Source organism: Ornithodoros turicata, unplaced genomic scaffold (genome assembly GCF_037126465.1).
Source record: "Ornithodoros turicata isolate Travis unplaced genomic scaffold, ASM3712646v1 ctg00001081.1, whole genome shotgun sequence".
Lineage (NCBI taxonomy): Eukaryota > Metazoa > Arthropoda > Arachnida > Ixodida > Argasidae > Ornithodoros > Ornithodoros turicata.
In genome coordinates, this window is record NW_026999460.1 from 173,702 (window position 1) to 186,376 (window position 12,675).

General features: G+C 43.8%; 2 protein-coding genes across 2 annotated transcripts; one reads left to right on the forward strand and one right to left on the reverse strand.

The window, feature by feature from the left end:
• Positions 1–7,886: 7,886 nt before the first annotated feature.
• Positions 7,887–10,002, forward strand: LOC135376404 (uncharacterized). Its single transcript, XM_064608912.1, has 3 exons — positions 7,887–8,034; positions 8,678–8,883; positions 9,586–10,002. The coding sequence occupies exons 1-3, from the start codon at positions 7,887–7,889 to the stop codon at positions 10,000–10,002; spliced, it is 771 nt and encodes a 256-aa protein (XP_064464982.1).
• On the reverse strand, positions 9,582–12,042 carry LOC135376400 (uncharacterized). The gene is made up of 4 exons (XM_064608909.1): positions 11,650–12,042; positions 11,369–11,580; positions 11,091–11,261; positions 9,582–9,670 (listed from the first exon to the last, which is right to left on the reverse strand). The coding sequence occupies exons 1-3, from the start codon at positions 11,982–11,984 to the stop codon at positions 11,092–11,094; spliced, it is 717 nt and encodes a 238-aa protein (XP_064464979.1). The 5' UTR covers positions 11,985–12,042; the 3' UTR covers positions 9,582–9,670; position 11,091.
• Between the last annotated feature and the right edge of the window lie 633 nt (positions 12,043–12,675).

Here is a 12,675-nt window from a genome sequence, read left to right on the forward strand (position 1 = left end):
CAGCAGTAACCTGAAGTTACTTGAAGTCACCTGGACACACCTGGAGATCCTTGAACCATGTGAAGACGTCTGAAGTCTCTTGAAGTCATCTAGAGCCGCATAAGGTTGCAATCTTTAGTATCGTGGTCAGACTCCCCACACCGTGCACAACAGGCAGAGGCACGGCACCCATCTGCAGCTTTTAGTTTTGCTAGAAGTGTGGCCCTGTCGAAAGTCACTATGTTTCGTGTAGTGATGTAGTCCCCATTTTTACGTATTTTGATTTTGCGTAGATCTATGCCGTCCTGATCCTTAAACTTCATCAAGATTTCTTCAGATGGCACGTCAATCAGCTCAGAAACTGAAATGACAGCCCTGCAAGCATTCAGTGTTTATGCATCGAGGCTGCAATCTTTTCCCCATCATTTCGTGAGCGTTCATTATATGCTCGCAGTCTTTTTCATTCATGAGTTTTACCAGCAAGTCACCTGATCTTATACGTTTTATTTCAACAATATTTTTAGACACGGATGCCACCGTTTTTAGGTGGAAGACGGTGACATCATTCCCAGTGTACGCTTTTGTAGCTTTTGTGCTTTCCAGACAGTACTATGTACGTGGCAATGAACTATTTAGATAAGGTTTGTAACACCTCGGTCTGTGGCCGCGAAGCGACCACGGACCGAGGTGTTACAAACCTTAACCTTAAACCTACTTAACCATACTTAACCTTAAAAATACGATCTCAGATGAAGAGAATATACCCATGCAGGTTGTGAGAGCAAGAGCTTTCATTTGTATCTTATCGTTGGTTATGTGGCCATCAACGAGGTCGCGAGGGCTTATCAGTGTGTATGTGTGTCTGCGTCTGGGGGCGTATCACGGCTAATAAAAGGAGAGCTACGTTAGCAGCGGGGCCTTCTTTCTACCACTGTCTGGGAGCGGTTCGGTTGACTGTTTGGATCTCATTATTTTGGCCTCATTATTTCATCCCAGTGTTGTAGGCTTATCTTCTCCGAAGCCATCTTCGCATGGAGAAGTGTATTTCCTCCGGTAGGTGAATGGGCAGGAGAAGACGTGAGGCCCTCTCCGAAACCATCCTCGTGTGGAGTGCGTATTTCCTCGGGTAAGCTAGCGGGTTAGAGCGTCCCCAGTGACTCATTTGCTGTCCGTACAGTCAGACTAGGGACTATGCCAATTTCTTTTTGTGGTGTACTCGTTTCTTTTGTTGTCTCGCGTCGTTCTAAGGCCAACGCTGACGTTCCCCCAGTTTTCATGCTGCTGTGGTCAAGCCACTCTTGGGTTCCGACGTACCCCCGACTTGCGGGCTGTTCACGCCGCTTGTTTGACGTGTCCCGTCTTTCGACAACAGTAGTGCCGAGCGGAACACCCGTTAGTTACCAACACCTTTTTGTCTGGTTAACTGACCACTCTGAGAAGAGTTTGCATCCCACAATGTTCCTCTTTCAGGTATACGTGAACGGCGTCGGTTGCGTTGACTATACGTCTGTACCACCCCCGCCTTATTTCGAACCCATAGTCAGCCAAGATCCGAATAAAGAAGCCGGCGGCATAGCAGGCCACCTCTGTTTTTTTTCATGCTCGGCTTTCCGCTGTGGAGGCGAAGGTCGCGTAACACGACCAAGCAGGAAATGCAATCATCCGTATCTGCACTTATCCGTACCTGCTCTTCCACTTCCCTGTGTCACATTGGAAGACATCCTGTATTTGCAAGGAGTAGTAGTGGCTGGGCTCTCATAGTGCACAACGCTCAACTGGCCTGAACACGATTTCATTAGCAATTAGAGCAAATTGGGAGCCCCGTTGTTAATCAGCACACTCCAGGGAGTCACCACATTAATTGATGAGCATCTAACTCGTGTCCGGACCAGCTGAGCGCTGTGGACTACGACAGTCCATAAAAAAGAAAAAATAGATAGAGATAGAGTGGGGACAAGGAGTTTAGTCAAAGATCAATGACGCCATCTTGAAGAAAGCGGTCTGGAACGGCCGCTGACCATCGCTGGGTGACGGAGCACATAGGCAGATTGCAAAGCGTCACAGCTATGGCCACCAGTTCCGGACATCCTGTGACGTCAGCTGTAACGTCATCATGACATGTGTGGGCAGGTTAGGGCAGCTCTGGACATGCGAAGAGAAAACACTCATAATACAGAGGCTGGGAAAGCAAGAGTAAATATCCTAACCATCAATAGCTAACAACAAAAAGAACTAGTTACACAACAAATGAGCCCACCACAACAGCAGTCACGGAGAGCGCAGAACGATGCGACTGCTTCATTCGACAACCCGGCAGAGAACTGACTATATTGCTTTTTTTTCTTCTATAAAGTCACGCATCTGCAGCCCCTACGATTACTTTCTCAACTAATTTCATGACCAAGTTATTAAGAATCACGCCAGCACTACTCTCGTTCCCAAGGCAGAGGAATATAGAAAATGGCGGGGATGCCTGGACAACGCCCAGCGCACAACGTGCACGGGCATCAAAATAGCAAACAAAATGGGGATAAAGTTGAGCGCAGAACGATATTCCATCCAACCGTCCATTCCGTCCATTCCGTCCAACAGTCAGGCGCAGAACTGAATCGTAATGCTTTTTACTCCTTTATAAAGTCATGCATCTGTCCCTCTTGCGGTTGATTTCTGAACTAATTTAATCGCAAAATTATTAAGAATTGTTCTAGCTCTATTCCCATTCACGACAGCACTAGCGTCATCGTCAAGACAAGAATGTTTCTTGTAAAAAAAATACAAAGCTAGATGCGTCAACAGAGGAAAGCATGCAAGTCAGGGCATGTCAGGAGCGCTATTACACGAGGACAAATTGCACGACTGCTGGGCAACAGAGGAAAGGAAACACAGAGACACTTGAACAGAGTGAAAAGGCACCCACCATCATCGGACACGTACACTAAATTCCCTCATTGTAAATCTGCTCGTCACAAACTCCACATGCATCGTCGAACACCACTCATCAGTGGAAAACAACACATCCGCACCCCATCAGAGGCAGACGGAACCCCACCGAAGCTACGCTCTTCTGCTACTGGCCAACGCAATTGCTGGGAACAGAATTAAAGCGTCCACACCCGCCCGTGTTCAAGAGAGAAGTGAATCCTTGCGCCCCCTGCAGGATTTGCTTATTGGCCGTGACGTCATCCTATTGTCTCAGGGCTAGACTGTTTTTTTTACGCGCTAGACTGGGGACCTGTTATTTATTGAATCACTATTCCAAGATTATTTCCTTTATTCTACTACAATGATTGCATAGGGACCTATTGCAGAAAAACACCATACATGAGAGGTGATTGTAGGAATTAAGCATTTCATTCCCAAAAACTTATTAAATGAGACTTATGAGTACAGAAAAAAACAACAAAATAATGGTTCAGCAAGACATGTCCATCCCATCTGAGGGCCAGGCAGCTAACTGAATAATGACGCTTTGTTCCTCCTCAATAAAGTCACACACCTGTCCCCCTTGCGGTTAGTCTCTGAACTAAATGAATCGCAAAATTATTAAGAATCGTTCTAGCTCTACTCCCATTCAAGGTAGCACTGTCGACATCGTCAATAATGTTTCTTTTCGAAAAGAAAAAAACTACATGTAGAAGGAAAGCATGTCAGAACAGGTCTGGGCATGTCAGCGCATGTTTGTCAGACAAAAAGGGGAAAAAAGCGAAAAGAAACACATGAACAAAGCAGAAAACCAGCATCAAACTATTTCTAAGCACACGCACTCCTCTTATTCAAAAACAGTGCTCATCATAATTCCGTCCAGGACAATACACGCCATTTTTCTATTGCTACACTTTTTTCCAGTAACGGTCAATGCATTGCTACAGACAGCTGAAACACTGCATGACGTCATCACATCCTGTCTGAAGAATACAGCGGCAAAGACAAACACTTCTATTATTTATTGAATCGCAAGGTTATTTCCTTTGTTCGACTCTTAATGACGTTCATTTTTACAATAAAATTCAACAAAAAAGCACCGTGCATGAATCTTGATTTTAGCGATTTTCGCCCCTAAGCCTTATCATGGTCATTAGAATCACAACACCACTAAACTACCACTGCTCTTTTAAAATAATAAGTGAGACCACTCAACATAATCACCAGGCTTATGTAATACATGACTTTTCTATGCTCGTATACTCGTTCTCTGAGGCTACACCTGCGAGCAAAAAGGCGCGAAAGCCTGGGGGCAAAGTTCTATTCGCGCACGACAAAGCACAAGACAGAACGCCTTTACGGAAACAGAGATATAATGTGATTGCGTTCCCACTATATTGATGATTTTCTATTTTGCATTGCCGTTTAGAAAAATACTACAAAACTACAATTTTAGGAGCCTATTAAAATTCTACTTTCTTTGGAAACTACTATATGGAAACTGTTACTTGGATCGCTATTAATCCAGGGCCGCAATTTTTTCTCTCTTCCCATTTCAGCTTTGTGATGCAGTGAAGCAGACTCACATCCAATAGAATTAGTTTACACTGAGGGTGCCATGCTTCAGGAATTCCTGTCTTGCGCTCAGATGCAAGCGTTTCTGCACGTATACCTATAACAGCTTACTTCTTCTGCATACCAAGCTCTTAACAACATCCAACAAACAAGCAGAGAAACACACTTCTCATGAATTCAGCTTTACCACACGACTTTCTTCTGTGCAAAAGCAGTGATTTGAGGAATGAGCACCAAAAATTGCGCGCACTTTTGCTGGAATTGCTATGGCTTCAAAAACTGAAGCATATGCTACTCAACTAAGAAAAAGAGAACCATGTCTGGTATCAGATAAATCTTGCATAATGCTACATACATAGCCGCATTGTCCCTTCGTAAAGAAGGCACAGGACAAGGGCACACACATTCCTTTAAGCGAGAAGGGAAAAGGCTTAAGACGGAGCGCTCAGGAATAACAGCAGAGTCACTGGACATCGCTACGAAGCTCAACGGCTAACACATGATAACAACAAGATAATAGCGGCGGGTAAAATTGCAACACTGCTAAAGAAGCCCCAACATGCCATGATGACGTCGCAAACCAGGAAAAAAGCACACATGCGCGCGCGTACACAGCAGCTCAGGAATGCACAAGGAGAGTTGATTTATTGGAATTTCTCCTCCACGCTCACATACCAGCATTTCTGCACAAATACTTATAACTGCATACAGCTTACTTCATCAACATATCAAGCAAAGTGAATACTGACACTCAACAACATATAACAAAAAACAAACAAATTCAATTCTCAAGAACTCTCCTCTGCCGAGCGGCTTTCTCCTGCTCTCCCTGGATACTGACTTTTTCCCCTCACCTGCATTCTGAGTAAAATTGGTGCAAGAAGAAAAGAACCGCGAAAAATTACACGCATTTGTGCCCCAATAGCTGTAACCTTGCATAATGCCACATACACAGTCGCATTGCCCTTGCGCAAAGAAAGCACCGGACAGGGATACACAAATTTTCCTTAAGTGAGCAGGGAAAAGGTTAAGTCGAACCGCTCATGAATAATAGGAGAATCACCGCTTATCGCTAGGAAACTCAACGGCTAGCACAACATGACAACGACAAGATATTAGCGAAGGGTAAAAATTGCAGCAAGAACGACACTACTGAACAAGTCCAGACATGCGACATCGCATAGAAAATACTGCTCACCGGGGAAAACGCCTAAGCCTGCGACAGAAAATCATAGAGCATACACAAGTTCATTTTTCTATTTCGCGTAAACTAAACACGGTCTGCTTGGAAAACGACGCACAAATTTTCTTATGGAGCAGAGAAATATAAGAATTTCTACCCCGTTCTCAGATACCAGCATTTCTGCTCAAAAACCCATGACTGCAAAATTAAGCACTGCTTACTTCATCAATATATCGAAAACCCAACAAAATCAAACAAACAACTCCACTTCCACTGATAGAACCCTATTCAGCTTTTACCAGGAGGCTTTCTTCCGCGTAAAAGTAGAGAAAATAAGAAAAGAGCAGAGAAAAATTAGACGCACTTTTGTCCGCATAGCTATAAGAGAAAAAAATAAAAATAAAATAACGAAACACATGCTAATAAACTGAGGCAAAGATACCCGTTTCTGCTATCAGATAATTATTGCATAATGCTGCATGCACCGTCGCGTTATCCCTGCGTAACGAAAGCAGGTTACACATCCTGTAAGCGAGAAGGGAAAGTCACTTCTACTCGGAGAGCTTAATACGGTAAAGTTAGAATTCTTACCAAGAGAACTAGGCTTGAACACAGCTACGAGCGTGACAGACACATACTAACGAACAAACACAACACTCCTATGCCGTTCTACTGATAGATTTGGAGTGAACTACGGTCAAAGCACACTGCTTCAGGAAGGCATATCTAATGCAGCACAACAGGATCCGCGTGCAGAATCCAATCCAACAGATTACAATGAAAACGCGATAACACATATTTTTTAAGCCACTATTTCACGCAACAGTACATAAATGTGTCACTCGTGCCACACGAAAAGGCAAACACACGGCACTTACTTGTCAAGTGGGGTCTCTGGTTCAGAAAAGCGCGCGCGCACACACACACACACGCACACACAGACACACACTCACATTTTCACACTCACAAACAGAAAGTCTATTTTCACACCCACATAAATTCATATTATTCATAATGAAAAACCCCGAGACTAGGGAACACGAAAGGGCAGACACAACACGAAGTCTCCTTTCGTGTTCCCTAGTCTCGGGGTTTTACATTATGCATCATCTTCACCAGCTCGGTTGCTTCCTAGCCATTTTTTTATTGTCATATTATTCCTCAGGTTAATAATTATCCCACCATTGTCAAAAGAAGGCACACACATGTATGCGAATGCAAAACATTAGGTATTCGTTCCGGATCTAATAAGAATGTAATAAGAAGACGAACAAAAGAAAGAAAGGAATGCATGTTCGCTATACATCCACGAAGAAAACGGTGCTGTGTTTCCGCGCAGCGATCGTTATACAGGAGTGAATTCACTTCGTTTACCTTTTATTTCCTTGCACCCACATATTTTGCAAGAATAATATAGAGCAGACCGGGTAAATGTGAACATCATTCGCTACACACTGTAGCTCTCATAATTTTTAAACCAAACCACTTAACGTGTGTTCATAGGTCTTCACTAAATAGGTGAGCCGATAATGACTCAAAAAAAAATAATAATAATTCCAGCATCGCTGGCTGCAAGCTTCCGTACCCAACTGAGCTTTGTGCTACCATCAACACGCCTTGGGCTGATGTTAGACACCCGAAGCCTTTTCTGAATACATTCTGCTGTGACAGGAATAAAATGTTTCTCGCGAGGGTACTACAATGTCAGCTCTGTTGCTGTTTAAGTGATCAAACAGTGCGCCCGAACCGCGCCTCACGCGAGCTTCGCGCGGGCCCGTTCTCGCGGTTTGGCTCGCGACGCGCGAGATCCGTTAAGGTGCTGTCACATTGGACCGACACGACACCGACACTGAGACGGCGCCGACGCCCACGGAAGACAGACATTGTCACCATACATTGTATTGCCAAGCACACCTGTCACACTGCGCCGACCGACAGCGACAGACGCAAGTCGACAAAATGTCGCTTCAGTGTGACAGATTTCGATAACAAAATCGGCTGGCAGACAGTGTCTGACGACATGTCAACAGCAGTTTGATCGTTGCTCAAAAATACGATGACCGACATACGACATTCACTGCGCGAAATGATAATATTTTTTGAAAAATCCATGTTGTGGGTGTTGCGATTATTATTTAAACAATCAGCGCCTCTGACGGAGGTGTGTTCGCGAAGACCGTTGTCTTTTGGAAAGCTTTCGCTGCGCGCGTCGTGTTGCCCCTCAACTATGGAGTTCACAACGGAAGATGAGAAAACGTTGATATCTACAATGGAAACAAAGACGTTACTCTGGAACGTTCAGCATCCCTGCTATCACCGGAAGGAGCTAAAAGAAAAGGCGTATGGAGAGGTAGCAGAGCGTCTCGGACGTAGCGGTAAGACGCAACTTACTTAGCTTTATTTTCGTTTTGTGGAATGTTAACATTTGGTATGTAAGCGTCAAGAAAATGTTTGCTGCTTGTGCGATGCGCTATTTTGACGATGAAGGTTGACTCTGGGCACGTCGCTGACATTTGTTAAGAACGCGAACTAATTTCAGATGCTTTGAGTCCTACATGATACTTGTGTGCAGGTAAACTCCAGTAGCTTTCAGATACGTGGGCAAATGCCACTTGAGTTTATATGCACACACCCTGTCCTAGTGTTGTGAAATACAACATTTCTGTTGCTTTGTATCATGTCCTTTTATTCAAACTTTTTCTTCTATTGTGGACAATTGATGTTCATAAATGTTGAGCAACTGTGGTTTCGCTAAACTGCAGGCGGCTGCCTTCATGCTTGGTCAGATGCACAGCAAATTTATTAGATTTTTACACAGATTTTGTACAGATCGCAGCTTTCTACACTTATCAGTATAGTTCCACAGTGTCTGGGACTGTAATATGCATCTGAACCTAGACCAGTCTGTATGGGTTGTATGGGATTGCACTGAGTTAAACAAAAATAAATGCTGGTGTGCAACAGTGTCATGTAACAGATATGCTCTCTTAATGTATAATACACGCACGTGTCTTACAGTTACAGCAGTGAAAACAAAGTGGGGCAACCTTCGCTCTGCATTCAGCAGGGAGCAGAGAAAAGTGAAGGAGTCGTGCAGGTCAGGTGCAGGGGCAGACGATGTGTACAGACCAAAGTGGATCCATTACAAAAACCTACTCTTCCTCACCTCGGCATGCAAAGAGAGACAAAGCGAGTCGAACCTGATTCTTACACCAGAAGTTGAAGTGAGAACAGCAAGATGAGGCTTTAATTGATGAGCGATTTCCATTTTATGTGTCCAAATGAAAAAATACCATTCAAATAAATGCAGTACAGCAATAGGATTTATTCACACAGTGTACATTTTGTATATCAGGTTCCGTGTTTTCGGTTTTTATTTTTAGGCAGATTCGGAGTCTGTTTTTCGATGTTTATAGATTTTCACGAAATCGTCGCTTTTCTATGTTTTTCCTGGCGTGTACATGGTTTTCCCGACAGTTATCGGCGAATAGATACACAGTGTAGTTAACGCACTATGCTTATTCAACATGGCGTTCGCTGCGGTGGCGTTTTGCGGCAAACAAAAAAGTAGACGGACATTTTTCACAACCATCGTATTTCTGTATAGTTTTCTGATCTGCATCAACAACTTGCTGGGCATGTACAGCAATTTATCTCTGTCATGTCCTGGTATGTCCCCCTGTATTCAGTGTCTTTGATTAAAACCGAATGAGGGAAAATTTACCTGACGTATGTTTTTCGGTGTTTTTCAATTAAAACCAAAAATGCGGAACCCTATCTATATAGTACTATTACCGTTCAATATCCACAATCAGTTATTAAACAGTATATATTCATACCTCTGGAACGATAATGCAATATGGGCTTCTTTCTCGTGACATCATACATATATACAACTCATATACTGCAACCCATTCTGTTTGCAGGATGCACAGTCCTCACAGAGCACAATCACTTTTCCTGAAGATGAAGGAGAGGGCACCAGCATCTGTGAGACTAGTGAAGACGGGCCTGCACAGCAAGAGGAGAGTGTCAGCACAGGCGGTGCAGTAGATGGACCTGGGAGCAGCCGTAAAAAGCAGCGAACAGTGGACAATTGCCAGGCCGCAAAACTGGAACTTCTCAAAGCTGCAGTCAGTAGTATGTCTAGTGTGGCTGCATCACATGCGGCAGATGAATGTGACGCATTTGGAGTCATGATGGCGAACTGTGTAAGGGCAGTACCAGAGGGGCCACACAGGCAGATGACTATGTTTCTCTCCTACCAAGCAGCTATCAAATACTCTGTATCGTTGACTGGTATGCATGCACAAACGATAGATATTTTGGAGCCAACAGATTAAGCGTCGGATGCCTTGCACACACAGGCACGAAGCAATGCATTTTCTGTATTAATATCATCACATCAGGTCGATGTCACATTTCTTTTTCTAGTCATGTTAAGAGTGTGATGTTGAGGCAGCCTGCTGGCAAAGTGCAATACAGAAAATGTGCAATTCAATTACAATTAAAAAAACTCCGCCATCAAGAACCACGTAGTTAACGGCATTTGTTACATGTATCTACCTCCTCCTGATATGAATGTCAGCTGACTCAAGTTTTATTATGTCAGTATTATAAACTGAAATCGAGTACTTGCCAAGCAAAAGCTGACAGAATAAAAATTAGGTTTGACGACATTAACATCACGAGGCAGCAACAAACGTAAGAACGAATGCTGTTGACTACGCTTTAGGTGGCGTAGTTTTTTAAAGTATAATTGAATAACACATTTTTGGGACACCCTATATAAGTCATGATGCATAAGTTTGCTTCAGACAGTTGGAATGTTCATGTATATATCCAAGAAATGTAAGAGTATTGAGTTTATTTCATGTTGACCAGGAATAATAAGCTTGAGTACGTTGGCGAATAAATATAGCTGTCTAGTGACATGAGATTATGTCGTTTTATCGTCAAAAGATGTCAATGCACAAAATGTTTACATTTCATCATGTCGCAAGTCGGCCAGAAGAAATCCCAACCTCATACTTTAAGCTTGGACAATGCTGTAGCAGCTTGTGAAGCATACAAGAATTTTCTACTGCATTGTATTCTATTGCATACTTTTTTAAAAATACATTTTGTTTTGAAGAAGGCGCAGAATCCTTATCAATAGTCTCTTGTCACAGAGGTTTTTCTGTGTGGCCAACTGCCTCTACCAAAATGGGAGCAGTTTGAAGCTCCCCAAATCCTTCCCCCCCCCTTCCTATGCCACTAGTGCACGACTTCATCACAAACAAGCTTCTCACATCTTGTCTGTGAAAACGCGTGTACGTTCTCTTTTATCAGAAGTGATATTTCATTAATTTTATAGGTTTGTCCCAGAACATCCAGAGTGTTCAGTGAATGTTCCCCACGCAATGTGATGCAAATGAGGTTCCTCAGTTACCTTAGATCATTTTCCACTGCCAGCCTACTTGTCCTTCATTGCTGAAGTACTGTGTATACAGTTCCCTGACAGCTTTCGCACTGTTGGAACAGTTCCCTCCAGGTCGTGGCAAGGGCCGCATGGCTCCATGGTTGCTTACGGCTTGTCTCCATGAGCCCCGACGAACGGTGCCTGCAGATGTTTGACAGATTGTTACACTCTGGCTACACGTGTCAATGAAAATAAAGAAACTGCTACACTGAAGCCATTTACGAACTGGAACAATGTGGCACACGTACCTGTGCAAATATCTTCCACATCTACTATCTCTGGCGGCAGGTAGAGCGGTCGTGTAGTCCTCTGCGTTTGGAGGTAATTGTGCAGAGCTATGGTGGCCTTGATGATTGCGGTGGCTCTTTCTGGAGAGTGGCGCAGAGGAGCCCGGAAGATCTGCCATCTGCTGCACAAGACTCCGAAGGCGTTTTCAGCCGTACGGCGTGCCCTAGATAGCCTAATGATGAACAATTTTTTGTTAAGCAGTTCCTGGTGTTAACAGCTATATAAATATGTATGGAAGTACCTGTAGTTGAAGATCCTGGCGTCTGTGCTCAGCTCCCTTGCAGGATATGGCCTCATCAAATAATTCTTTAACCCAAAGCCCTCGTCGCCCACAATTACATAAGGGACTGACATGGAAGAGTGCGGCAAGGCTTGGGGTTGAGGGAGGACTGAAGGGGAACTCTCCAGTTTTGCCCTCAGGCTGCAGGAATTCCACACTCCACTGTCATTCATCCTGCCGTTCCGTCCAATGTCGACATACAAAAAGTTCAGTTCTGCACCTACAAGGGCCATGAGCACGACACTGAAAGTGCCTTTGTAGTTGCGGTACATGGCTCCTGTCTTGGGGGGAGGCATGATGACCACGTGCTTACCGTCCAGTGCACCAATACAGTGTGGAAACTGCCACAGTGCACTGAACTGGTCTGCCACGGCCTTCCATTCACATGGTGTGGCAGGAACCTGAAATGAAGACGGCACACAGGGAAATGATTTTTATGCAGGCTGTTTATTTTTATGCTTTACAGAATTTTTATAAAAAGCTATGACAGCCCCACAGATATCATTGCTGCAATTGAGTTAGACGGCCAGGCGGACATCCTGTAAAAGAAAGTATGTAATTACAGGATGTCTAATTTCCTAAAGTTCATTAATTAGCTATTTAGTTGGGGGATTTCGGGCTAAGGCAGGATAGCAGAATGAATTGACGATCCTCACTGAAAGCCATTCGGAATTAAACGATGATCGACTCCCATTCAACCATCTCGCTTTTACCGAAAAGTTCCTAATTGAAGGGTTAATGAATGGATTTTTGGTAATTAGTCATCTTGCAGTCACATATCTCCCAGAGGATGTCTGCCTGGCCGTACAATTCAATTGCAAAAACGACATCTTTGTTGCTCTCATGGCTTTTTTTATAGAAAAATTATGTAAAGCATAAAAACGAACACCCTGTATGCACTGCGATACCGAGCTGAAAATTTCATTTAGCACTAGGCAGTACAGAAAGCCAACAGGCCATTTCGTGCTGCTTTTGGACAGGACCAGG

Excerpts from the sequence above, each read along its gene's own strand:
- LOC135376404 (XM_064608912.1), top strand. The coding sequence starts at position 7,887 with ATGGAGTTCACAACGGAAGATGAGAAAACGTTGATATCTACAATGGAA. Across the intron at positions 8,035-8,677 it reads AGAGCGTCTCGGACGTAGCG|TTACAGCAGTGAAAACAAAG; the intron begins GTAAGACGCAAC and ends CGTGTCTTACAG. Across the intron at positions 8,884-9,585 it reads TTCTTACACCAGAAGTTGAA|GATGCACAGTCCTCACAGAG; the intron begins GTGAGAACAGCA and ends TTCTGTTTGCAG.
- LOC135376400 (XM_064608909.1), bottom strand. The coding sequence starts at position 11,984 with ATGCCTCCCCCCAAGACAGGAGCCATGTACCGCAACTACAAAGGCACT. Across the intron at positions 11,581-11,649 it reads GCCAGGATCTTCAACTACAG|GCTATCTAGGGCACGCCGTA; the intron begins GTACTTCCATAC and ends GTTCATCATTAG. Across the intron at positions 11,262-11,368 it reads TGTGGAAGATATTTGCACAG|GCACCGTTCGTCGGGGCTCA; the intron begins GTACGTGTGCCA and ends AAACATCTGCAG.